Source organism: Lacerta agilis, chromosome 14 (assembly GCF_009819535.1).
Source record: "Lacerta agilis isolate rLacAgi1 chromosome 14, rLacAgi1.pri, whole genome shotgun sequence".
NCBI classification, from domain to species: Eukaryota; Metazoa; Chordata; class Lepidosauria; order Squamata; family Lacertidae; genus Lacerta; species Lacerta agilis.
In genome coordinates this window covers 4,705,117-4,732,777 of record NC_046325.1, presented here as the reverse complement: position 1 = coordinate 4,732,777, position 27,661 = coordinate 4,705,117, and the positions used below count along the sequence as shown (strand labels likewise).

At 48.3% G+C, this 27,661-nt stretch overlaps 1 protein-coding gene across 1 annotated transcript; it reads left to right on the top strand.

Moving 5' to 3' along the window:
• The first annotated feature begins 835 nt into the window (after nt 1-835).
• On the top strand, nt 836-27,661 carry LOC117059009 (hydroperoxide isomerase ALOXE3-like). Its single transcript, XM_033170456.1, has 14 exons — nt 836-1,045; nt 6,262-6,466; nt 7,657-7,741; nt 8,628-8,750; nt 11,808-11,911; nt 12,708-12,880; nt 14,854-14,997; nt 16,252-16,455; nt 18,385-18,471; nt 21,542-21,711; nt 22,989-23,110; nt 24,188-24,288; nt 25,680-25,850; nt 27,327-27,661. Exons 1-14 carry the CDS (start codon nt 899-901, stop codon nt 27,504-27,506), a joined length of 2,016 nt encoding a protein of 671 aa, XP_033026347.1. The 5' UTR covers nt 836-898; the 3' UTR covers nt 27,507-27,661.

Sequence of the window (27,661 nt, the reverse complement as noted above, 5' to 3'; positions counted from 1 at the left end):
TGTTTTGGGGGTACTTTGTCTTAAGAAAAGCTCATCAACTTTCGGGTCTTCCTGAAAACAGCTCTACAATTTGGGTGGTTTCCTGAATAAAATATCCTCCTAAAAAAAGCTCAACAGGGGTGTCCTGGTTTTTACTTTTTGAAACATGGCAATCCTAGGATAGCCATCTTCAAATATCGAGTCGCAAGAAAGGAGATTCAGACTAAACATCAGGAGGAACTTCTCCGATGGAAAGAGCTGTTCGACAGTGGAGAGGACTCCCTGGAAAGACGGCAAATTCTCCTCTATTGGAGCTTTTAAAACAGGGGTTGCTGGGTGGCTGTCTGCCAGGGACCCTGTAGGGGGTTGTACGAGATGACAATTGCTGGCACCTTCCAACTTTACAATTCTGTGACAATGACGACAGCAGCGACAATCATGCGAAAATGTGTCGCAATATTCATCTTGCTCTTGCTGCGCTCATCTAAGCCAGCGAGTTTCATGCAGCACGTTGCTTGTTGTGTGTTTGCAGGGATGCGACAGAGCGCAGCGATGTCCCAACCAGGCAGGAAGTTGTGAAAACAGTTACACAACCAGCCGGAGTGGTCTCTGCGTGTGGGTCTTTCTGCATTTCCTTCTGCGGGCAAATCTGTCTTATTGTCGCCACCGAGCCTGGAAGTGGTCACAGCAGAAGTTTTGCAGCCGAGAGACCCGGGGAATCTGATCTGAGCCCCACCCTTCCCATCGCAGCAGCAGCAGCTGCTGCCTGTGGCCTAAACCGCTCTGGAGGAGGGTTGAGAAGGGCGGGGTATTTGTGTGTGTGCAACAGCCCTCGAGGAGGAGCAGGCGAGGCTGTTCATACCTGCCTCGACACCGCACAAACCCGCACAGTCGGAGCCTCCTCTCGCCTCTTCCCCAAATGGCTACTTACAAGGTCCAAGTGGCCACCGGAGACATCCTGCTGGCAGGAACCTACAGCAGCATCTCCATCACCCTGGTGGGGGCTCGCGGGGAGAGCCCCAAGCATCGACTGGACCATCTGGGCAGAGATTTTGTCCGCGGGGCTGTGAGTGCCAAGAACGGAGGGGATCAGGGCTGGGGGGGGGTGCGGTTTAAGGTGGCAAACCGGGCGTCCTCTCGGGGCTGGGGGCGTCTCAGGAGAACGCTCCTCATGGGGGGGGTAAATGCTCAACTGGGTGCTTCTTGTTTGGGGGTGATGTACGCTGTCAGTTTTAGGTCTCAACGGGAGGAGGTTGTAGGAAAGAAACTGCAAATGGCCATCCTTGGCGGAGACTTGGCCAAAGTGTCGTTTGGTGGAGGGCTGTACACCCTGGCTCCCCCGGTTGGCATCCGTCTGTCTCGGAAGACAACGGAGGAGTGCCCCTTCTGGGGTGATGTCAAACTGCTGGGGAGTTGTGGCACTGTGACCGATACGGGAGAGACATGTTTTGTTGCAGCTGGGGCACGCGAAGGCGGCCGGTTGCACTGCTGCAGATGCACCACGGCGTTTCTTCTCTCGGCGCCTCGCCCAGAGGTCGTTCCTCTTCCAGTCACTGCTGTGGGTGCACAACCTGGCTGATCGTCCCCTGTCAGTTGTCTGCAGGGGATTCCCACATGGTGGGGGCTGATGTGGCCAGGCTTCATGTCCCATTTGCAGATGTCTTTGTAACACAGAGTTGGTCTGCCAACGGGCCTGTAGGCTCACCAACACCAATAAACTTAGCAAGCAGTGGAAGTTTCTTTCTTTCTTTCTTTCTTTCTTTCTTTCTTTCTTTCTTTCTTTCTTTCTTTCTTTCTTTCTCTCTCTCTCTCTAACACACACACACACTTTTTGCCAAGCAGCACTGGCCAAGCCTCCAACCACCCAAACATCTTTAATTTTCTCATAATGTTCCTGGCTCCACCTTCATTGGCTCCCAGTACGTTTCCGAGCACAATTCAAAGTGTTGGTGCTGACCTTGAAAGCCCTAAACGGTCTCAAAGGCCCAGTATACTTGAAGGAGTGTCTCCACCCACATCGTTTAGCCGGACAGTGAGGTCCAGCTCCGACAGCCTTCTGGCAGTTCCCTCCCTTCAAGAAGTGAGGTTGCAAGGAACCAGGCAGAGGGGCCTTCTCGGTGGTGGCGCCCGCCCTGTGGAACACCCTCCCACCAGATGTCAAGGAAATAAACAGCTAACTGACGTTTAGAAGACATCCGAAAGCAGCCCTGTTTAGGGAAGCTTTGAATGTCTGATGTTTTATTGTATTGTTAAACTTTTGTTGGAAGCCACCCAGAGTAGCTGGGGAAACCCAGCCACATGGGCAGGGTATAAATAATATATTATTATTATTATTATTATTATTATTATTATTATTATTATTATTATTATTATTATTATTATGTCAGGACTGCCAGGCATTTTGGGGGAAAGAAAATGGCCACTGGCCACAGCCTGAGTCAGCTTCCTTGTTTCATAGCAGGATTGCCATTCTAGTACTGTAATAATTTTTAAAGAAACGTTTCGAGGGAGAAAAGGAATTCCTGGTGACCAGCGTTGGCCCTGATGGACCTTCCTGGGTCTCATAGACACCCAGCATTGAACAGGCTGCTCCCGCTGCTGCTGCCACCACACCTGTCCTGGCAAGTTAACTTCTAGATTTGGCAATTAACATTATTGGCTTAAGTTGCAAGACTTAACAGCGTCCCTTTTGATGCAAGAGTGTAAAAGCCCCGGGCACAACTTTTGAAAACTGGGGATGGGGGGGGGGAGAGATAAAAAATAACACCAACAGAAGAGCCCAGATGTTGCATCTCAGGATCCCAGTCCAGACTCCTGTTCTCACAGTGGCCAACCAGATGCCCCCAAGGGAAGCCGAAAACGGGTCCTGAGTGCGAGATCCACACTCGGGATCCCCAACAAATGGCATTCAGAGGCACATCACCACCTCCGACAACGGAGGCAGCCCACGGACATTGTGGCTAGTAGCCACGGAGTGCCTTATGATAATAATAATAATTATGCCACACCCTCTTTTGTAATGAAGTCTTTGGCACAATGCCCCAACACCCTGCCCTCTTTGCCCTCCTCCACTGAGCCTAGAACGGTAGGCACTTCCTTCTTTCTCCCTGATTCCCTCGCTGTCTCCCTCTCCTCTGCCACCTCACTGGTATTAAAAGTGAGATTGTAAGCTCTTTGGGAGCAGGGCTCGTACCGCTTGCTCCTCGTAAAGAGCCAGGCACATTGACCTTGTGGGACGTCTTCGAGCTCAGGAGTAAACCCTACACGAATCTGAAGCAGTTGGACGGCGCCCTTTTCGCCTCCTTCCAGCAACTCCTGCAGCCAAGCTGGTGCCAAATGTCTTGCTCTGCTTCCCTTTGGACCACATCAGCCAGGTCGAGACAGGGGTCTTGTCGTCTGGGCAGCCCAGGCCTCCAAACACACTGCCCAGGGTTGTGCCCTGGGAAGGTCACTTCGGTGCTGCTAATGCCAAAAAAACAACGGCAGTTATAAGTTCCCGGTCTCTGCAGGTGCTGTTGCGATTCTCCAGATGTTTGACTCCTAATAATAATAATAATAATAATAATAATAATAATAATAATAATTTATTATTTATACCCCGCCCATCTGGCTGGGTTTCCCCAGCCACTCTGGGCGGCTTCCAACAGAATATTAAAATACAATAGTCTATTAACCATTAAAAGCTTCCCTAAACAGGGCTGCCTTCAGATATCTTCTAAAAGTCTGGTGGTTGTTTTTCTCTTTGACATCTGGTGGGAGGGCATTCCACAGGGCAGGTGCCACTACTGAGAAGGCCCTCTGCCTGGTTCCCTGCAACATGGCTTCTCACAGCGAGGGAACCGCCAGAGGGCCCTCAGAGCTGGACCTCAGTGTCTGGGCTGAACGATGGGGGTGGAGACACTCCTTCAGGTCTACTGGGCCTTTGAGGCCATTTAGGGCTTTCAAGGTCAGCACCAACCCTTTGAATTGTGCTCAGAAAAGTACTGGGAGCCAATGTATGTCTTTCAGGACCAGTGTTATGTGGTCTCAGCGGCCGCTCCCAGTCCCCAGTCTAGCTGCCGCATTCTGGATTAGTTTCCGGGTCACCTTCAAAGGTAGCCCCGCATGCAGCACATTGCAGTAATCCAAGCGAGAGATAACTAGAGCATGCACCACTCTGGCGAAACAGTCTGAGGGCAGGGAGGGTCTCATCCTGCATACCAGATGGAGCTGATAAACAGCTGCCCTGAACACAGAATTAACCTGTGCCTCCATGGACAGCTGTGAGTCCATCTCCGAAGGGACACTCCATTGTCTCTTGAGGCAGCCAATACTTTCGCCACCTCATGAGAAGAGAAGACTCCCTGGAAAAGACCCTGATGTTTGGAAAGATGGAGGGCACAAGGAGAAGGGGACGACAGAGGATGAGATGGTTGGACAGTGTTCTCGAAGACACCAACATGAGTCTGACCAAACTGCGGGAGGCAGTGGAAGACAGGAGTGCCTGGCGTGCTCTGGTCCATGGGGCCATGAAGAGGCGGACACGACTAAACGACTAAACAACAACAACAAATTTCTGCCCCAATTTGGGGGGGGGGCAACTTGCAAAATCATCAGTTTCCTAGGAAGAAGAGAAGAAGAGTTTGGATTTGATATCCTGCTTTTCACTACCCGAAGGAATCTCAAAGCAGCTAACATTCTCCTTTCCCTTCCTCCCCCACAACAAACACCCTGTGAGGTGAGTGGAGCTGAGAGACTTCAGAGAAGTGTGACTAGACCAAGGTCACCCAGCAGCTGCATGTGGAGGAGCGGGGAAGCGAACCCGGTTCCCCGGATTACGAGTCTACCGCTCTTAACTACTACACCATACTGGCAACAGGTTACCATAACTTCTCTATTAGAAGTGCACTCAAGGATTTCCAGGGATACACATTATCACATTTATAGTGGCCCTTTGGGCCACCACCACATATCTCTCTTCTCTGTAGCTCAGGGGTAGAGCCTTGGGTGTAGAATCTGCCAGGTTCAGTCCCCAGCATCTCCAAGCAGGGTTGTAAAACAGCCACACCAGAAACCCTGCCAGATCCACCTTGACAATCCTGAGTTAGATGGACCGGTGGTCTGACTCTGCACAAGGACTATGTCCCATCTTGCCTACTCTCTCTCTCTCTCTCTCTCTCTCTCTCTCTCTCTCTCTCTCTCTCTCCAGAACCCCTAAAGATTGCCCCTGGGTGGTTATTCGACTGAAAGAGGGTGCTGCAGAAATGGGTGGTCTTTCATGACATCTAGGCCACCGACGGGTAACTTAGCTTATGCATGCTTGTGCTGAGCGAGGGGAGTGCAGGGTCTCTCCAACATCACCAGAGCCTCTGCTCTCAAGACCCGGAGCTGCCTGCCCCTCCCCGCTGGAGACATCGCTGTTTCCTCCAGTGGTAGAGGAGGGGCTGCTTGGCCGGTGGGGCCGGGGCTCTCTGTAACATCCCAAGAGCCGTTCCACCATCCTGCGCTGAGCCGGGGACAGTTCCCTGACATCCCACCAAATTAGTGAGATGGAGGTGATGGTGCGGAAGGAAGGAATTCTACTTCCACTGAAAAAAGTACAAAACCAGATTTCTAAACACAATTCCAGTACACACTACTCTGTAGCCCCCCCCCCATGAAATGTGGTGTTTTGGGCCCTTGGTGAACCACCAGGTTTATTTGTTTAACTTGTATACTTCACCACAATTTAAGGGGGGTGTTGACAACTTGAGGCAGATCAAGGTGACCAAGGGCCTAGGAACCGAGCAGGAAAGAAAGGATTCGCCCATTCATTAGATTTAGCCAAATTCCTGTTTCCCAAAACAAGTACAGTGGTACCTCGGTTTTTGAGCACCTCAGAAGCTGGACATTCTGTTTCTGAACACCAAAAACCTGGAAGTAATTGCTTCTGTTATCAAACGTGCCTCAGCAGTCAAACGGCTTCCGCTGCGTGTTTTTCAATTTTTCTTGCAGGCTGCCCTTGGCGCCTCAGTTTTCAAACGGTTCGGAAGTCGAACGGTCTTCCGGAACGGATTGCGTTCGAGAACCGAGGTACCACTGTAGCTGAGAGACCTTAGAAAAAGGTAAGAGGGTAGCTGCTTTTGGCTCCCTCTTCTCTGCCCTGTAATCCGAGCTCTGCCTGAGTGGTGGCCCGAAGTTTTTGGCTGGGTGGAGGGGTGGCTGGAGAGGAATCTCTGTGTTTTTTTCTTATTCTTTTGCAATCTAGTGCATTGCACTTTTAAAACTCCCCTTCCCAGACCAGGTTCTCTTTTGTGTGTCCAGGTGGACGACTACGAGGTGCCGATCGAACAGGACCTGGGCCCCATCCATCTGATCCGCCTGCACAAGGAGCCATACTTATTCTTCCCCACGGACAACTGGTTCTGCAATTTCGTCAGGGTGACGACCCCGCAGGGGGAGACGTACAACTTCCCTTCCTACCAGTGGGTGGAGGGCTACTCCACCTTGACCCTGAGGGAGGGAGCAGGTACTGTTCCCCTCTCTCCCTTCCCAGGGATTGGGGGGTGGGTGTTCACTGAACCAGGCAGGCCCAAAGCTTCGTGGGTTTCCATTCTGCAGAAGCTGTGATGGAGAGACAGCGGAGGAGAAGCGTTGCTGTTGCTTACGTCTGTGCTGGTTTGATAATGGTAACCAGAACTATAACCAGCAGGCAGAAGGAGGGGTGCGATCCGGGATGGGAGGCTGTGTCAATTTTGCTCGGTTTCTCATTTTTGCAGGCTTAAGTTCAGCTCTCAACATTTCTACATCCGTTTGCAAGCTAGAACAAAAACACAAGGCCTCGGGAAAACTCATGTTAATGCGATATACTCCCTCTCTGCGTGTGGTTTGGCCTCGCACGGACATTTTCGCAACGCTTCTTTCTCCGACACGTGCATTTTCAGACACGTTGCTTGGCTGCATTGCAAAAGCTCAGAGAAGTGCAAATTTCGTAAGACGGATGTGCATCAGTTTGCACTTAGGAAAGGGCAAATCACACACAAAAAACCTGCCTTTATGTGCGAATGGGAATGAATTTCTTGCTCTCTCTCGCTTTCTCTTGCACACAAACACACGTTCATAGAATCATCATGGATTCATCCACGGAAACTGTCAAATGGAATGGAGAGAGGTTGTCTCTGGGCATGTAGAGAGGGCACATCATTCAGGAGTAACTACAGCACACACGGGTGGCGCTGTGGTCTAAACCACAGAGCCTAGGGCTTGTTGATCAGATGGTTGGCGGTTCGAATCCCCGTGACAGGGTGAGCTCCCGTTGCTCAGTCCCTGCTCCTGCCCATGTAGCAGTTAGAAAGCACTTTAAAGTGCAAGTAAATAGGTACCGCTCCGGCAGGAAGGTAAACGGAGTTTCCGTGCGCTGCTCTGGTTTGCCAGAAGTGGCTTAGTCATGCTGGCCACATGACCCGGAAGCTGTATGCTGGCTACCTCGGCCAATAAAGCGAGATGAGTGCCACAATCCCAGAGTCGGACACGACTGGACCTAGTGGTCAGGGGTTCCTTTACCTCTACCTTTTACAGCATGTTAGTAAGCGGCAGGGCTTTGCTAGCAAAGAGTACTGCTCATAGGCAAGCTCCCCCCTCCTTTCTCATTTGGCTCATTAGATTAATTACCATTTACCTGGTCTCCTCTTCTCTCTCTCCCTATCGCTGTCCCTCCAGCCAAGACGGTTTGCGATGACAAAGGAAACCCCCAACTCATTGAGCATCGCAAGGAAGAGCTGAAGAAACGGCAGGAATCCTATGGGTCAGTAAATCACATCCCTTTAGGCTGAGGTAGTGGCAGGGAACCTCTGGCCCTCGGGAAGTGCATGCGGCCCTCCAATGCGCTGTGGGTTAAACCACAGAGCCTAGGGCTTGCCGATCCGAAGGTCGGCGGTTCGAATCCCCCCAACGGGGTGAGCTCCCGTTGCTCGGTCCCTGCTCCTGCCAACCTAGCAGTTCAAAAGCACGTCAAAGTGCAAGTAGATAAATAGGTACCGCTCCAGCGGGAAGGTAAATGGCATTTCCGTGTGCTGCTCTGGTTCGCCAGAAGCGGCTTAGTCATGCTGACCACATGACCCGGAAGCTGTACGCCGGCTCCCTTGGCCAGTAAAGCGAGATGAGCGCCGCAACCCCAGAGTCGTCCGCGACTGGACCTAATGGTCAGGGGTCCCTTTACCTTTACCTTTAGTGGCAGGGAACCTGTGGCCCTCGGGAAACACATGCGGCCCTCCAGTGCCTCTCTTTATGGATCCTAGAACTCTCTCTACAAGCCATGACTTCTCTCCTACGTTGCATCCCTTACTGGCCCCGGAGCGCACCTTCCTTTATGGAGTCCATGATTGTTTTTTTTTAAATTAATGGATTCTCCACAGAAATGGTAATTGCACCATAAATAAGATGGGATGGGCATTTTGAGGAGGGCTGTGTCACGTGAGCACCGCAAAAAGCTTGCGCACGTGAACAGGAGACCAAGTCCACAATGAACTGCCACACGGACTTGGAATCATAGCATTAGCTCAACAGGGCTAAAGGCCATCACGACATCCTGTGGCAATGAGTTCCGTAGCTGACTTCTGAGTTGCTCAAAGATGGACTTCCTTCTGGGCGACCCCCTCCCCGCTCCCTGGGCTGGTCTTTGTTTCCTGCAGCTGGAAGGAGTACGCCCCAGGCTGGCCGAGGTGCGTCGACGCGAAAAGCACCGATGATCTGGATTCCAATTCGAAGTACTTGTTCACCAAGTCCTCCGTCTTTGCCCTGCGCACCGTCAAATCGTGAGTTGCTTTGGCCATGGAGTTTGCTTGGATCAGGAGCAGGGGGTGGGATCCGTAGCCCAATTTTCTCATGGGGGGGGGGAGAAGAGAGAGAGGCGGCCGTGATTTCACTCTCAAATTTGTCAGAAGCCAGAAATTAAATTAAGATGGCGGACCGAAACATCACTTTGGGTGTGGCGTCGTCCATTTTTTTGGCATAGGTTCAGACGCCTCTCATGATATTGTGTCTCCAAACTCGGCACGATAATTTCCAAGGTGGTGTTCCTTGCCAATGTTTTCAGTGCTGGCTGCCATTTTGATTCAAGATGGCCGACAAAACCATGACTTCGGCATGGCATCGCCCACTTTTTGCCTCAGCTCAGCTGCCTATCAAGATATAGCCACCAAACGTGGCATCAGGATTGTCAGGGCAGTCGTGGACATTTAGCTGCCGTGCGCCATTTGGTGGAATAAACTGTGATATTGGCCTAACTTCACCCGATTTTAGGCGTGACTGCTCCAAATTCACAAATTACGCTACCCATTTAAAAATACCAATATCCCTTGTTTTCTAAAGATCCGCAGGCATTGCCAGGCGCTCCCCATTAGCTAAAAAAAAATAAAGTAAGGAAAAAATGAGGACCAGAAACTTGAAACCGATTTGTAGCACAGATACAGTGGTACCTTGGTTCTCAAACTTAATCAATTCCAGAAGCCCGTTCCAAAGCCAAGGCGCGCTTTCCCATAGAAAGTAATGCAAAACTGATTAATCCGTTCCAGACTTTTAAAAACAACCCCTAAAACAACAATTTAACATGAATTTTACTATCTAACGAGACCATTGATCCATAAAATGAAAGCAATATTCAATGTACTGTACTATTAAACAAATAAGACAGTATTGCAGATGATAAAAATTAAAATTACATTTTTTTTCTTACCTGCAGCGATGATAGTCATTGTTTGGATGGGGGGCTTTTATCCATTTCCGCAGTCACACAATCAATCAATCTGTAGCTGAACTGGGTTCCACAGCTGAAAAACAGTCACAAAAACAAATTAACCGAAAAAGCCTCAAAAACACAAAATTAATAATAATAATAATAATAATAATAATAATAATAATAATAATAATAATATTTCCCCAGCCACTCTGGGCGGCTCCCAATCGAGCGTTAAAAACAATACAGCAATAACAAAAGCACCAAACTTAATCCGTTCCGGAAGTCTGTTTGACTTCCGAAATGTTTGAAAACCAAGGCGCAGCTTCTGATTGGTGCGGGCGCTCCGGAAACAATAGCCGACAACCACATCAGATGTTCAGCGTTCGAAAAACGTTCGAAAAACGAAACACTTACTTCCGGGTTTTCGGTGTTTGGGAACCAGGGTGTTTGAGAACCAAGGTACCACTGTACGGCCGTTTGAGCTGTGGCCCATTGTGTGCTTTGATCGCGCCAGGGCCTCTGAGCTGGTGTGGAGTTGGCAGCCTCCTTCCTACCGCGCCACCCCATCCCAAGCAAACAGGTGAACCATCTCGTTCCCCGGGAGTGCCACATTTCACAATCCCAGGGCACCTCCGCTTTTTTCAACCCACACCGCCCAGACAGCCTTGCCTGAGAGCAGAGATACCATCGGCATCTCTCGTCTAACCTGTATATCTGCGTCAGAGATGCTTGGAAGCGGAGACTCGGCTGAGCTGCCTGCACCTTTTCCCCTCCCACCTTAGCAAAGTTTCAGGGCTCACAGCAGCAAAACGCCAAGATAAATTCCTGCCCCCGTGCTCTGTGCCTCCTCCACTCTCAATATTGTTAAAATGTCCACACAGCTTTCTCCATTGCTGGTGGATTCCGTCTTGCTGATTTTTATATAAGAGCCAGCGTGGTGTAGTGGTTAAGAGCGGCAGACTTGTAATCTGGTGAACCGGGTTCGCTTCCCCGCTCCTCCACATGCAGCTGCTGGGTGACCTTGGGCCAGTCACACTTCTCTGAAGTCTCTCAGCCCCTCTCACCTCACAGAGTGTTTGTTGTGGGAGACGAAGGCAAAGGAGAATGTTAGCTGCTTTGAGACTCCTTTGGGTAGTGATAAAGAGGGATATCAAATCCAAACTCTTCTTCATCATTTCAACAGTCCGGGCGGTGAGTTTGAGAGACTGGGCTGCTTTGAGGAGAGAAACACAATGCAGATGGGTAGTTTTAGACGCCGCAGGCTTAAAGACCTGGTGATGGTGGTGTAGTGGTTAGAGCGTTGGGCTAGGACCTGGGAGAGACCAGGGTTCAAATCCCCACTTGGCCGCGAAGCCAGTCACTGACTCTCAGCCTAACCTACCTACCTCACAGGGTTGTTGTGGAGATTAAATGAGTGGGAGGAGAATCACATTGAGATGGAGGAAAAGGTGGGGGGTATTAATGCAGTAGACAAATAAAGCCTCTAATATTATTGGGTTCATTTTTCTTCACCACAGATGTAAGGGACGATATTATTTCTGCATTGGTGCATGAAAAAACAATGGTGATTTTTATTTATTTTTTGTGAAAAATTCAGGCCTTTGGCTGATTACTGTTCTATAGACTTCTAAATGTGTTTGTGGGTTATTTTTTTTTGCTGCTTCTGGTTTAGCTATTTATTTGTGCTTTTATCTTATATTTTTATCTTGTGAACCACCCTGAGATCTTTCGATAAATCAAATAAATAAATAGGCATAAATAAATAAATAAATTTTATCGTTGGATACAGGCAATAAGACATCTTGCTAGCAGAAACCCCACTTATCAAACTTTCTCATTGCTCACGCTGGCACACTGGCATAACTGCCCACTGAGAGATGCCTATAAATACGTCCCTTCCATTTCCACAGACATTTAATTATCCAACTTTAAGGAAAACATCACAGATTTTCTGACCAATCAAATGCATGCCTGCGCCCTTCTGGCTGTGTTCAGTGACGCCACCTGCTGGCGTTTCCTGGAAATTAAATAGGGCACGGCATGCAAGGTGTGGTTGACTCATATGCAGGAAAACGGGGTGCAATCGCTAGATTTCGAAGCTGTCCCCCTTGTTGATTGTGCTCCTTCCCCTCAGGGAACTCGAGATGCGGCTCAAAGGCTTCTCCAACCTGGCGGAGTCGTGGAAGAACCTGGACGACATTCGCAGAGTCTTCTGGTTCATGAAAACACCTGTCACAGGTGGGTCTCCTCCCTGCCCTGAGCAGACTAAAAGCAGCTGGATCCGTCCAAGAGTAGACAAAAAAATGACATGCTTCTAATGGACCATTCTCCCTGGCCATCACTCCCGCCACATTGCTGCCTAAGGATAATTTTACTTGAGAATTTAAATATACTATGGCAGCTTTAAAAAAAAAAAAAGGAACAGAGGTGAGATTACATGAAGAGCCCTTGTGGATCAGGCCCTCATCCTCTCAGAAGTCCCCAGGCAAGTGACATGAGGTAATAGCCCTCTCCTGCTGTCTTTTCCCAGAAGCTGTTATGGAAAGGTAGACTGCCTCTAAAGAGGGAGGTTCTATTTAGCCATAATGACTAACAGCCATTGCCAGACCCCACCCCCTCCTTGAATTGTCTAATCCTTTAAAGCTGTCTAACCTGCTGTGTGCATTTATTTATTTATTTACCGGTATTTGTAATAATAAGATAAGATTTTTTTTTAAAAAAAAAAAAAAATATGTTAAGCAGTATGCAAATTAAATACAGCCGTACCTTGGAAGTCTGAACGGAATCCGTTCCGCAAGTCCATTCGACTTCCAAAACGTTCGAAAATCAAAGCGTGGCTTCTGGTTGGCTGCAGGAATTTCCTGCAGCCAATCAGAAGTCAGGGAAGCTCCGTCGGACGTTCGGGTTCCAAAAATAGTTTCGCAAACTGGAACCGGTTTGTGACGTTCGGGAGCCAAAATGTTCGACTCCCAAGGCGTTCGAAAACCAAGGTACGACTGTAATCAATAACCAGTACTTCTTAACTCTGCCTCAGAGTACGTCACGGAGCACTGGATGGACGACGATTTCTTTGGCTACCAGTATCTGAACGGTGTGAATCCGGTGGTGATCAAGAAATGCCCAGTGATCCCTGATAACTTCCCAGTGACCCCGGAGATGGTGGCTGGGTGCCTGGGGAAATCGACCAGCCTCCAGGAGGAGCTGAAGGTAAACTTGACACTCGTGATTGATCCTTCGCAAGAGACAATCTGCCCCCTGCAAAACGGTGGATGGAACCTTGGATCTGGAAGAGCTGTGTTCAAGTCCTGCCTTTTCGTTGTGCGGCCTTGAGCAAGCCTTTAGGGATCGGTTTCCCCTGCTATAAGACAGAAATAACAGTGGCCTCAGCCAGGGGCGTAGCAAGGGGGGGCGAGGGGGGCGGGCCGCCCCGGGTTCCATAATGGAGGGGGTGAGAAATTATCAAGGAACAATTTTTTTTGAATTTTTTTTTAAATGCCTGCTCCGAAGGTCTTATCTTACTATACTAGGGATTATATAGCTATATATGAAATTTCATGCATATCGGTTAATATCTTGACCCTCCTCCACCAAAATAGCTGTTCACTTGGCTGTTTTCCTATGTCATGAAGGCTGAAATTTCAGTTCAGAGAATACTTACTGTTCCCAACCCTAACCCTGTGGAAAGCCATCCAATTAGACTTTAATTTGATTTCGAGATTTTTTTAGGAGGTAATTTAATTATTTTTTTATTTTATACCAATGTTATGTATCTGAGGTTAGCCACCCAGAGCCCGACTTTGGCCGGGGAGGGCGGGATATAAATAAAAGTTTTTTTTATTATTATTACTTGTTATTATTCCTTTGTAAGAAAATATGAAATAACGTAAAACCATTTTTTGCAGGGGGGGAATCAATGGGGGGGTTGACAAGAAATTTTCCACACCGGGTACCACTTGACCTTCCCATGCCGGGGGGGGGGGGTGACAAACAATTTTTTTGCCCCCAGGTACCAACTTACCTTGCTACGCCCCTGGCCTCAGCAAAATAGCTGTTGGTAGAGCATAAGACTCATAATCTCCGGTTCATGGGTTCAAGACACACGCTGGGCGCAACGTTCTTTCATATGTGGTGGACCTGTAAAAGGGTAAAAAGTATTGGGAAATAATCCATAATGAATTGGAAAAATGTTCAAAAGTACAACCAGAGAGTCCTTTTTGTTGGGGATAATTCAGCCGGAAATTCCCAGGTTTAAAAAAAAAAGGTTATTTATGTATGCCACTACTGCGGGCCATGTTTTGTTAGCCCCAAAATGGAAAAGGAGCAAGGTCCCAACTAAAGGAGAATGGCAACTTCAGCTGATGAAATATGCGCAGCTCGCAGACTTAACATATAGAACAAGAGAACAAGAAGAACATTGGAAAAGGTTTATTGAATGCATGGGGGGAAATCGTGCACACTTGAAAACGTTGGCAGCATTAAGATAAATTCAACAGTGTAAATAAGTTTTGATGGATGCAATAATGGAATGCTGAACGGTTTGGTTTTTGTAAAATATGCAGGGATTTATGATACGCAAAATGAACCGTGGAAAGAGAAGGGAAGTTGTTGATATTTTAAGGAGGCTTCAATGAGTACCGTATTTTTCGCTCCATAAGATGCACTTTTCCCCTGCTTTTTTGCCCTTTGCAAAAAAAAAGCTGCACCACTTTCAGCTGATACTCAAAAAAGCAGGGCTTTCCCCCTTTCCTCCTCTAAAAACTAGGTGTGTCATGTTCGGGTGCGTCTTATGGATCGAAAAATACAGAAGAATTAATAAAAATTATATATACTGTATTTTTGTGTGTATAACACTAGGTTTTTTCACCTAAAAAAGAATGTCAAAAATTAGGGGGCATCTTATACACGGATACATCTCCCCCACAAAATAGGGGGCGTCTTATACATGGGGGCGTCTTATAGACGAAAAAATATGGTATATACCCACACTGGGCAAAAAAAATTCTGCATTGCTGAGGGTTGGACTAGATGACCGTCAGGGTCCCTTCCGATTCTATGATTCTGCCTATGGTTGGTGGGGGGGGGGATGCAACATGAATGTTTTAACTGTAACAACTAGCTGTAGGATTGATTCACTGAGTCTCGCTCAGCCTGGTCCATCTCTTTATCCGCCTCTCCCGCAGAAAGGAAACATCTTCATCACCGACTACAAGATCCTCGAGGGCATCCCTACCTGCAGACTGAATGGGCAGCGCCAGTATCTGGCAGCCCCCCTCTGCCTGCTGCACCTCAATCCCAAAGGGCAGATGATGCCGTTAGCCATTCAGGTAACCGGAGGCTTCTCGCTTGTGGCATCTTGACCCAAAAGCTATCCGGCTAAAAGTTGGAAGCCAGCCCAGACAGCAATTCTGAGCTTACACCGTGCTTTTACGTCCTTCAAGCTAGACAGGTCTCTAACCTAAGGTTACCAGATGTCCCCGTTTCCTGGGGACAGTCCCCGGATTTACAAATCAGCCCTCTGACCAAATCCATCTGTTTAGTAGGAAGTTGAAAAGTGTCCCCGGATTCGTTGGGGGGGGGGGACATCAGGTAACCTTAGTCTAACCCAAAGGATTTGCTGGCATCCGTCTGTCTCGGGAGACAATGGAGGAGTGCGAATTTGGGGGTGAAGTCAAACTGTTGGAGAGTTATGGCGCCTGCTGTGGCCGTAGAGATCGATGCAGGAGAGACATGTTTTGTGGCAGCTGGGGCAGAGGATGGGGTCCAGCTGTGGGGTGTCAGGGGAGGAGCAGTACCTCTGGCTAGGGACACGTGGTGGCCCTTTTGGGGTATTTTGTCCACCTCTGGTCCCCACCCTGCACTCAGCTGTCACCTATGGCTTATTATTGATTGATTGATTGATTGTTATTATTATTATTATTATTATTATTATTATTATTATTATTATTATTTTATTTATACCCTGCCCATTTGGCGGCTTCCAACAAAATATAAAAAATACAATAAAACACCAGACATTTAAAAGCTTCCCTAAACAGGGCTGCCTTCAGATGTCTTCTAAAAGTCAGATAATTGTTTATTTCCTTGACATCTGCTGGGAGGGCGTTCCACAGGGCGGGTGCCACCACCGAGAAGGCCCTCTGCCTGGTTCCCTGTGACCTCACTTCTCGCAGGTAGGGAACTGCCAGAAGGCCCTTGGAGCTGGACCTCAGTGTCCGGGCTGAACAATGGGGGTGGAGACACTCCTTCAGGTATACAGTGGCTACACCCAGGGTTACTGCCTAACCCTGACAGTACAAAAAAATAAGGCAGTTTTAAAGCATGTAACAATTATGCAAAATTCATTTACTGATTACCCTCCCTTCCCCCTACGTAAGCCCTCTCCTCCTCCATGGAGCTGTTGGCGTCTTTGATTCCTGCATTGCACGGGGTTGGACTAGATAACCCCCTGGGATCCCTTCCAGCATTACGATTCTATGATTCCTCCTGCTGCCTGCTGTCAGTTCCTGGCCTTGCAGGTGTATATAAAACAGGACAACATCCTCTCTGATCTCCTCCTCTCACTGGTTCTTTCCCGGCAGCTTAAACAGACCCCAGGCCCGGAGAACCCCATTTTCTTGCCCACTGACTCCAAGTGGGACTGGACCCTTGCCAAGATCTGGGTGAGGATGTCCAACTTCCACGTCCACGAGGTCAACACCCACCTCCTCGAAGCGCACTTCCATTGTGAGGTCTACACTATGGCCACCCTTCGCCAGCTGCCGATGTGCCACCCTGTGTACAAGGTGAGGGGTCTTCAGGGAAAAGTCTCCCAGCGGGTGGTCAGGCATGGGGGCGCCCTCTGTGAACAACCTGATGCCTTACTAGTGTTACTGTATACAAATTCTGAATCATATGTTCATAAATTTACAAGGCAAACACATACATAAGTATATAAGCCACGTGTCTGGAATAGTTGTTGTTGTGCAGTCGTTCAGTCGTGTCCGACTCTTCATGACCCCATGGACCAGAGCATGCCAGTTGGGTCAGACTCATGCTAGTCGCTTCGAGAACACTGTCCAACCATCTCATCCTCTGTCGTCCCCTTCTCCTTGTGCCCTCCATCTTTCCCAACATCAGGGTTTTTCCAGGGGGTCTTCACTTCTCATGAGGTGGCCAAAGTACTGGAGCCTCAACTTCAGGATCTGTCCTTCCAGTGAGCACTCAGGGCTGAATTCTTTAAGGATGGATAAGTTTGATCTTTTTGCAGTCCATGGGACTCTCAAGAGTCTCCTCCAGCACCATAATTCAAAAAGCATCCATTCTTCGGCGATCAGCCTTCTTTATGGTCTGGAATAGTACAGGAGAGCAACCCCGAAGCCATTTTTACTCTCCCAAATTGACCTTAAACATTTCTCTGCAAGGAGAAGGAAATGGGAAAAGCCATCCCATTGTCCTTTGCTTACAAATCCTGTCTTAAGGGCATATTTGTGTATGAATAGGGTGAGCCTGTGACCTGGATTCAGGACTTAAAGCATTTACCATCACAAAAGAATGGCCAGGCTGCCCAGGTAAAGCAATCAGTGACCATTATCAGATATCCTGGCAGACAGGATTTCTGCTGTAGATGCCTCCTTCAGTGATGTGTTATGATGTTTTGGAGCGGGATCTCTGGCTACAGGGTGGGCAGTTTCAAAAGTCTATATAATAGCTTGCACACCATTGTTCAGGGGTTCCTCTCCTCCCTCCCTGCGTGGGGGGAGTGGGGACCCTGTTGCAACAGTTTAATAAAGATCAGGCTTACTAGCTGCTTTGCTTCTCAGTATTCTCTGGTCGGCCTCTGTTATTTTCTCCTACCAATAAAGAACCTACATAAGGACTCTGTACGGGCTCTTGGGTACCCCATAAGGGGAAAGGAACATTTTTTTCTTATAACACTAGGGTGGTTTCATATGAGCTAAGGAGTCTCCTTAGGTGACTGTGAAGAACTAGCATTTCGCTCTCTCTCTTAAAAAAAAAATTAAGGTCCTAGTCCTCATTTTTATAGGATAACACGACAACGATTTCTTTGGAAGACTAGGTCCCCTAGCTTCCTATCTCTTTAAAATCCTAACTCTTTAAAAAGCCTATGTTACGACGCTGAACATGGGCGCCACAATTTAAGAAGGATGTTGACCAGCTGGGAGGTGCGCAGGGGAGGGCAGCCTAGATAATGAAGGGTCTGGAAACCAAGCCTGATGAGGAACGGTCGAAGGAGCTGGGTAGGTTTAGCCTGGAAAAGAGGAGTCTGAGAGGAGGATGGAGCAAGCTTGTTTACTCTTGCTCTGGAGGGTAGGACTCGAACTAATGGCTTCAAATTACAAGAAAGGAGATTCCGACTAAACATCAGGAAGAACTTTCTGGCAGTAAGAGCCTTTCAAGAGTGGAACGGTCTCTCTGTGAAGGTTGTGGACTCTCCTCCCTTGGAGGTTTTTAAGCAGAGGCCAGATGGCCCTCTGAAATGGATGCTTTAGTTGAGATTCCTGCTTTGCAGAGGGTTGGACTAGATGACTCTTGGGGGAGTCTTTGATTTAGGTGTGAATCGGAACAGATGCATAACCTAGCAGAAAATGGCAGAAATGTGGCAAGAAACGCGAGAACCTGAAATGTTTGCATTTGTGTGTGAGTAGGACTTCAGGAGACGCTTCCCTTCCAGTCTTAAACCTGTGTTTCTCCTCCTCCTCTCTTTCTCACAGCTCCTGATACCCCACACCCGTTATACTCTGCACATCAACACCCTTGCCCGCACCAGCCTTATCCAACCAGGAGGGGTATTTGATAAGGTAAGAGAGGTTTGCAACAGGAGGAGAAAGTCCTGGGTCCTGGCCCCACATCAGGTGTCTAGCCAGCGGCCAAAAACAACCCCCATAAGTTGGGGCCTGGGCTGAGGTCAGTGGCTGGAGCTGGGCTGAGACCCCTTAATGCGTCGGGGTGGGTTTGTGTCCAAAATGATGCCTGTGGGCCCGGCAGCTGAGGGACAGCTCGGCGTCCCAGGTAGGCTGCCACAGATGTAGGAAGAGGAGTCGGAAAAAGCTGCATCCTGCTGGACAGGAAGTGCCGCCATGTTGGCAGGAAGTCAGTGGAATGTCCAGGTCCTTCAGAGACGGAAACCCGCAATAACAGTCACAGCCGTTACACAAATTTTAAGGTGCACACAAAGGGGGCATACACTCCACAGAAAACCAACCCTCCCACCTTCAAAATCAGGAAATATCCCTTCCCCCAATAGACACAACAAAATCGAAAATTCTTTCTAGTAGCACCTTAGAGACCAACTGAGTTTGTTCCTGGTATGAGCTTTCGTGTGCATGCACACTTCTTCAGATACTTCAGTGTGCATGCACACGAAAGCTCATACCAGGAACAAACTCAGTTGGTCTCTAAGGTGCTACTAGAAAGAATTTTCGATTTTGTTTTGACTATGGCAGACCAACACGGCTACCCACCTGTAACCCAATAGACACGTTATTTGAGTCAACAGAGCAATCCTGAAGCCATCTTGACTCTCTTAACAACTCCAGATATGTTATCTGAAGTAGACGCGTCTTGGGGAAACCTTTCCCAATAGTTATTTTCACTTGCAGAACCCTCCAAATCCTGTAAATTTATAAACCTCTCACATGAACTGAGTAGGTATGTGACAATGGATTCAAGAACTAAGACATTTACCATCCCGAAGGAATGGCCCAAACTGGACAGGAAAAGGCATTGAGCAAGCATCATAGGCTATCTTGGCAGCAGACAAGCAATACTCTCAAATTTCTGTTGTAGACTGCCTCTTTCTGTGAAGCGGGTATAATGCTTTTGGGTGGTTTTTGGCTAAGGGCTCAGGCAATTTCTAAAGTCTTTACAAGTGGTTACACACTTTTGCTCTGGGTCCTCACCTCCTTGCAAGGGGGCCGGGGTGGACAATGACCCTGTCGCAACAGAAAAAGAAAGATCTGCCTTGTTTTGACTAGTTCCTGCCTCTACCCATCCTTCTCTGACCAATCATGGACCGGATACTGAGTCCCTTGGAGGAGATGGGCTGTAAAAGCCAGCCCCAAATTTGCCCCAGCCGATCCGGATACCAGGTTGGGAGCTAATCACGGTTCTGGAAATGCAGGAAACAGACGCGTAGGAAGGTCAGGTGGTACCCGGTGCGGAAAATTTCTTGTCAAACCCCCCCCATTGATTCCCCTCCCCCTGCAAAAATGGTTTTACGTTATTTCATATTTTCTTACAAAGGAATAATAACAAGTAATAATAATGAAAAACTTTTATTTATATCCCACCCTCCCCGGCCGAAGTCGGGCTCAGGGTGGCTAACATCAGATACACAACACTGGTATAAAATCAAACAATAATGAAATTACCTCCTAAAAACGCCTCAAAAACAAATTAAAGCCTAATTAGATGGCTTTCCACAGGGTTAGGGTTGGGAACAGTAAGTGCTCCACTGAACTGAAATTTCAGCCTTCACGACATAGGAAAACAGCCAAGTAAACAGCTATTTTGGTGGAGGAGTGTCAAGATATTAACCGATATGCATGAAATTTCATATATACCTATATAATCCCTAGTATAGTAAGATAAGTCCTTTGGAGCAGGCATTTTAAAAAAGTTTTTTTTTTATGAACCGCCCTAGTAGGGCAGTAATTGTTCCTTGATAATTTGTCACCCCCTCCATTATGGAACCTGGGGCGGAGCGCCCCCTTGCTACGCCCCTGGGAATGTGCAGCATAGGCCTGCCAACAATCTGAGGGTCCCATAACTGGAGCCCAAAAGCACAGTTTTCATTTTGTAACAGCGGGAGCAGAGGGCAGTCCAGTCGGTTGGCCCCATCGATTCTCATCGGTTGTGGCTTTCAGGCAGGCAGCTTTCACCACCCGGTTGGCGCCCTTTAGGCACTTTGGATGGCAATTCTCAGCTGGGCTCAGGGCTTCCAGGCTGGCTGTGTCTGCCTGGGAGTGCTTCCAGTTAGTGGGAATCTGCCTTTATTTTATTGTTTAATTTTTTATTTATATTTTTCAAATTTATACGTTTCATTAGTTTTACAATCATTTGTAGGTAAATTTCAAATACAGGTAGGTAGCCGTGTTGGTCTGCCATAGTCAAAACAAAAAAAAAAAAATAAAAAAATTCCTTCCAGTAGCACCTTAGAGACCAACTAAGTTATGTCCATTTATCCTTTGGCGTAGGGTTTGGCCTGTTTGTCCAATATAGACAGCTGAAGGGCACTGTTGGCATTTGATGGCATACACAATGTTAGAAGATGAGCAATTAAATAGTCCTGAGATGGTATGTTTGATGTTGTTGGGGCCAGTAATGGTGTTGTCCGGGTTTATGTGGCAGCAAAGTTGGCATCTGGGTTTATTGCAGGCAATAAACCAACTTAGTTGGTCTCTAAGGTGCTACTGGAAGGATTTTTTAAAAAAACATTTCAAAGTTTGACTTCTTTCCCCCCCTTTTTCTGCGGTTCCTTAATTTAAAAAAAAAATATCTTCTGCACATCCAAATTAATTTAATTTGCTCCTTTAAATATAAACTCTTATAAAACTGCAGGTTATTACAATAATCCTGCCAGTGTTTTTATCTGTTTGCAATTTATCTGTAAATATTCAATGAACCATTTCCATTCTTTTATAAGAAGTTTTTTTTTATCTTGATTTCTTCCGGTAAGTTCTGCCATTTTCCGGCATATTCCATAAGTTTCTGTATCCATTTTTCCTTTACTGGGAATTCTGCTTCTTTCCACTTTGGGGCAAGTACCATTCTTGCTGCTGTTGCAGTGCGCATGAATAAATTTCTATACAATTCCCCAGAGGGAATCTGCCTTTGTGATGCTTGCATTTCCCCCCTGTTGGTTTGCAGGCAACAGCGACGGGCCGGGCCGGCATGATAAAACTGCTAGCGAAAGGCGTGGAGGCCTCTACCTACAGCGCCCTCTGCCTCCCGGATGACCTTCAAGAAAGAGGAGTCGCCTCCTTGCCCAATTACTACTATAGGGATGATGGGATGAAGATTTGGAAGGCCATAGAGACGTGAGCGTCTGCTGGTTGGGGCCTGGGATCTGGGCACAGAAGGGGCTGGTTGTGTATGCCTGAAGCGTGGAAGTAAATATTCTTGCCGCTCTGCCAAAACCAGAAGAACCTAGGATGCCAGAGTTGAGACCATTTTCTGGCCACATGGGGCCATGCACGCTGGAAATCATAGAAACGCAGAGTTGGAAGGGACCCCAAGGGTCATCTAGGCCAACCCCCTGCAAAGCAGGATTCACAACCAAGAACCCCTGACGGATGGCCATCCAACCACTGTTTAAAAACCTCCAACGAGGGAGAATCCTCCACCTTCTGAGGGAATCCATTCCACTGTCCGATGGCTCTTACGATCAGGAAGTTCTTCCCAATTTAGCAAAATGAGGAAGGTAGACTCGGAAACGGCAGAAGCAAGGAGAATGTTAGAGACAAATTGCACTATTAAGGTTTTTCTGGGTCTGATTCAAATCCCTCCAATAGCTTTGCCCCCCAAATAAATACTGAAACAGAAGAAATTTACAGACGGCCTCGTTCTCTGAGAAGGGAAAGGAAGCAGTTAATTGTGGAAAGCAAATTAGGTATTAAAATCACATTCCCTTCCCCCACCCACTCACACACCTTTTTAGCTTAGTTTCGACTAGTTCAGCTTAAGTGATTGCCTTCAGCAAAAGCTGGAAAGTAGATCTGCTCTTAATTGAAGGATCGAGGGTGATGATTAAGATGAGAGCAAGCGTTAGGCTTGAAACAATGCCAGAACCTCCAGCCGATTTGAAAGGAATCTCTGTTAAAGCCTTTTCCCTGAGATGGTCTGGGAGAAACTTTTGCAAGAAGGTGCTCTGGGTGGGGGGAAAGCTCAGTCGGTAGAGCACGAGACCCTTAAGCTCAGGGTTGTGGGCTCGAGCCCCATGTTGGGTGAAAGATTCCTGCATTGCAGGGGGTTGGACTAGATGACCCTCGTGCCCCATTCCAACTCTACAATTTTCTGATTTTCTGATGCTCTCTTAGGGCTCCCTGTTGCCGTACCTATTTATCTACTTGCACTTTCACGTGCTTTCGAACTGCCAGGTGGACAGGAGCAGGGACCGAGCAACGGAAGCTCACCTCATCGCGGGGATTCGAACCGCTGACCTTCCGATCGGCAAGCCCTAAGCTCTGTGGTTTAGACCACAGCACCACCCGTGTCCCGCGTTGAATCAGAGCATGTGTCAAATTCCCATGTGCTGCTTCCCCGATTTCCTCCCATTAGTGGGTTCATGAATATCTCGAATTCTTCCGCTTTCCAGTTTCGTCTCCGGAATCGTCGGTCTCTACTACAAATCTGACGCAGCTGTGAAGGACGACCCCGAACTGCAAGCCTGGGTTCACGAGATCTTTGCTGAAGCTTTCCTGGGCAGGAAGGAATCAGGTAATGCTCCTCTTTGTTGCCTCTGTGTCCAACTAGTTCACGGTCCCTTTGCCAGGCAAGACAGGACAACGGTCCAGGAAGCCGGGCCTGAGACAGCAAGTGCCTCACAAGCCCCAAAGGGTGATCGCCATGGGCACCACACCCAGTTGCGCCTCCAGGTTTCCTGGCGAAGGAAGGGGGAGAAGGAACTTTGTGGTTGCTGTCATAAGAACAAAATCTGCTCCTTTTCCCTTAATGGGGTACCCAAGAACCCATAGAGAGTCCTTATGTAGGTTCTCTATCAGTAGGAGAAAATAACAGAGTCCAACCAGAGAATATTGAGAAGCAAAGCAGCTAGTAAGCCTGGTCTTTATTCAAGGAACTGTTGCAACAGGGTCCCCATTCACCACACGCAGGAGGGAGGAGAGAACCCAGAAGAATTGTGCGCAAGGCCTTATATAGACTCTAGAAATTGCCCACCCTGTAGCCCAAGACCACCCCCCAAAACATCATACATACACTCTAGAAGGAGGCATCTACAGCAGAATCCTGTCTGGCAGGAAACCTGTTAATGGGTTTACCTGGGCAGCCTGGCCATTATTTTGTGATGATAAATACTTAATTCCTGAGTCCAGGTCACAGGCTCACCCTATTCATACACAAATGTGCCCTTAAGGTAGGATTTGTGAGCACAGAGACAATGGGGAGGCTTTTCCCTTTTCCATCCAAACTGCAGAGGAATATTTGAGGTCACTGAAAGAGTCAAAATGGCTTTAGGACCGTTTTCCTGTACTGTCTCAGACATGTGATTTATATATTTATGTATGTGTTTGCCTGGTACATTTATGAACATTTATTTTGTATATTAGACCTTATAATTCTCATAGCAGTTGCCAAGCAGCTACGGGGCTTTGCTTTGAAGGCATCACCACCTACAAACGTCCCCTGCCTCCCTTTCACCCCCTTTCCTCTCCCGCAATCCCTTCTGCTCCATCACACCTCTAACCAGAAACAGAACTGCCCACACGCCATCCTCATGGGACACAGCTTCATGTTGCAGACTGGGGGGAAGCTAAACTTCCTGTCCTGTCCCAACAGGTGTTCCTTCCGCCTTGGAAACCAGAGCTGAGCTCATCAAGTTCCTCACCATGATTATCTTCTGTTCCTCTGCAAGGCATGCGGCTGTCAATAGCGGACAGGTATGTGGCCTCTTTCTCCCCATCCCTTTCCTTAAACCCAATTCCGTATCCGACTGTGTCTGTTTCCCAGTGGTGGAAGTATGTCCACCGCAAGGGTGAGGGGCAAAATTTCAAGGAACTACAAGACGGTGCCTGCCACATCACGTTAGACTTTGGGGGGGGCTCTACTAACCCCAAAATGATGCGGGTGGCGCTGTGGTCTAAACCACCGAGCATTGAGCTTGCCGATCAGAAGGTCGGCGGTTTGAATCCCCGTGACGAGGTGAGCTCCCGTTGCTCGGTCCCAGCTCCTGCCCACCCAGCAGTTTGAAAACACGTCAAAGTGCAAGTAGATAAATAGGCACCGCTCCGGCGGGAAGGCAAACGGCGTTTCCATGCGCTGATCTGGTTCTCCAGAAGCAGCTTAGTCATGCTGGCCACATGACCCGGAAGCTGTACGCTGGCTCCCTCGGCCACTAAAGCGTGATGAGCGGCGCAACCCCAGAGTCGTCCGCAACTGACCTAATGGTCAGGGGTCCCTTTACCTTTACCCACATAATTTCAGGTTAGCAGGGGCACCCAACACTGCCTGGGAATCTGTAGGAACCCCCCCCCCCCACAATGAAATGTGATTTTTAAATGGATAATGCCATTTTTTAGTTTGGTCCCAGAGATCTCTACCTCCACCTCAGTAGCCCTTGTGCGAAACGATCTCTCGAAAGGTGGCCAACCCCTCACCCAAATGGGTGAAGTCACACCACAATCGTGTTTCCGTGCACCATCTTGATTGGCAGCCAGCATCAAAACATCAGTGAAGATCACTGCTCCTACCTCAGGAAACCCTCATGCCAAGTTTGGTGACCAGCGGTGGATGAAGCCTCTCAGGCACCTGGGGCGGCATGCCCAGGGGCAGGGCGTGGCGCCCATAGGGACGGGATGGGGCTCGCAGTGCCCTTAGGGATGGGGCATGCCACAGGGCCTCAGCCACCCTACAACTGGGGGGAGGCAGTGGGCAGACAGCGTGGAGCCTGTGAGTGCTGAGGCGCATGGTTTGTGCACACTGCAGGCCCCGTCGTGAATGCCACCCACCATTTTGTCACCCCCTGTCAGGGTGACACCCGGGGTAGACCGCACCCCACACCCCCTTCCTACGCCCCATTGGCGGCCATATCTTGAGAAGCAGCCGAACCCTTAGAAAACCACCAACCGTTTTCCAAAACGTATAGTAGATTCTGCAAAAGACACCATTTTGCCCTCAGAAGAAATGGGGCCACAACCAGACCAGGCTGGCTAAAACACACCCACAACCGGTCTCTGTGGCACACGACAAATTCCCACACTGATTCTCTCGCCTGGACTCCACCTGTTTCCTCCCACCTCCTTGACGGTGCCATTTCCCCCCCGCGCAACAGTTTGATTTCGCCGCCTGGATGCCCAACACGCCGGCCACCTTGCGCCAGCCCCCGCCCAAGGTGAAGGGCTCCGCGACTTTGGAGAGCATCTTGGCCACGCTTCCCGAAGTCAACGCCTCCTGCGCTCTGCTGACGCTGCTCTCCATCGTGAGCTACGAGCCGGGCGACCTGGTGAGTGCGCTGGGGACAGAGAGAAGGGAAAGGAGAAGCAGGGAACGGCGGAGATAAGATGCAGTGATTAAATGTTTTTTAATCAGGGAATCAGAGTCTGCAACGCTAAGTTAGACGGCCGGCGTAGATAAACAATGTTCGAAATGGGGCTTCCGCGCGGGGGTGGAAGTAGAATTATCATGGCAGTTCCATGTTCCCCCTAGTATAATGCTACGCAGAATTGCACAGTCGGGAGGGATACTGAGGATCATCTAGTCCAACCCCCTGGAGGAATATTATCCAACAACGCCCACCCCAGTGGCCATGACCTTGCTATATCTCCTCACCAGTAAGTCGTGTTAAGGGGGAGCAGGGCCGGATTTAGGTTTGATGAGGCCCTAAGCTACTGAAGGTAACGGGGCCCTTTCTATGTCCAGCTGTCCTTTGTCAACAACAAATTGTCGCTGTTTTTTTGTGTTGAATATATGCTATATGGTCATTTATGGACCTAACGGGTATCGAAAGCCATTTGCACACAACAAAATACGTATTTTATCAAAGTAATTGTTGAACTGACATACAATTAGGAAGAAGTATATTAACAGTGAAATACAATTATGAAGAAGTGTATTAATAGCGGAATGATGATAAAGCTGTAACTTCAAATGATTTCTTTATTCATAACAAACTTAATAATGCAAACACATTGGCATTTGGCAATCACAAAAGTTCCTTTAGAAATGCAATTTACATAGACTCATAATCCAGTCTCTAGCAACTTGCAGTAACACGAAATAATAATAGGTGTAAATATATGATGCAAACTACTAACAATGATAAATAGCAGAATGTAGGCACCCTATATATAGAAAGGAGCGAAGCAGGGATATTTTAGGGAGCAGGCTAGCAGGCGGGGCCCATTACTTACATCACAGGAGCATATACAACACAAAGCACTGTTGCTGTCTGTGGGTTTTATTTTATTTGTTTTTCATCTTATATTTTGGAAATGTACATCCAGGGTTTTTTTTAACCTTTATTTTTTTGGGAGGGGGGCCTAAGAGAGTGGGGCCCTAAGCTATAGCTTGTTTAGCTTATATGTAAATGCGGCACTGAGGGGGGGTGGTATAGAGAGAGAAAGGGGGATGACAGAAGGCCCATTCACATGGTGGACTGAACACAGGTCAACTGTCTCCACGCATGTTTGTGTGCCCATTTGTTGAACGCAATGTGTGAACACAGGAAGCAGGGTGACAAAAACAAAACAGGTTGCCGCCACATGCCTATCTTTGCTTCACCCCCTGCCCCCTGCCAATATGTGGCCCTGGGCAGACTAACTTTGGGGCAATGTGGCCCTTGACTGGAAAAAAAAAAGATTGCCTCCTTTTTTTCTTTTGGACCAGTGTGGTCAATACTGTGTTAGCTGAGCCAAGGGTCCATGTAAGGCCTGTCTGTCATGTTCCTGGTAATATGTATTCCACATTTTTTCTCTCTCAGAGACCCCTGGGCTACTACCCTGAGGAACATTTCACGGAGGAAGCACCGAGGAAGCTTATCGCTGCCTTCCAGGGACGCCTGGCCGAGATCTCGAAGGAAATCGAGGCCAGGAACAAGACACTGCCCATCGGGTACTTCTACATGAATCCTGCCGAAGCCCAGAACAGCGTCTCGATATAACCTCCATCTTTCACGCATCTCCATCTTTCACAAGCCGGAAAAGGGCTTCCCTCATGACTGCTGACTTGGGAGGCTGGAACAGGAAGCCAAATATCTGCAGTCTGAATCACAGCTGTCAACTTTCTCCTTTTTTGCAGGAAATTCCCTTATTCCAG

Excerpts from the sequence above, each read along its gene's own strand:
- LOC117059009 (XM_033170456.1), top strand. The coding sequence starts at position 899 with ATGGCTACTTACAAGGTCCAAGTGGCCACCGGAGACATCCTGCTGGCA. Across the intron at positions 1,046-6,261 it reads GAGATTTTGTCCGCGGGGCT|GTGGACGACTACGAGGTGCC; the intron begins GTGAGTGCCAAG and ends TTGTGTGTCCAG. Across the intron at positions 11,912-12,707 it reads CATGAAAACACCTGTCACAG|AGTACGTCACGGAGCACTGG; the intron begins GTGGGTCTCCTC and ends ACTCTGCCTCAG.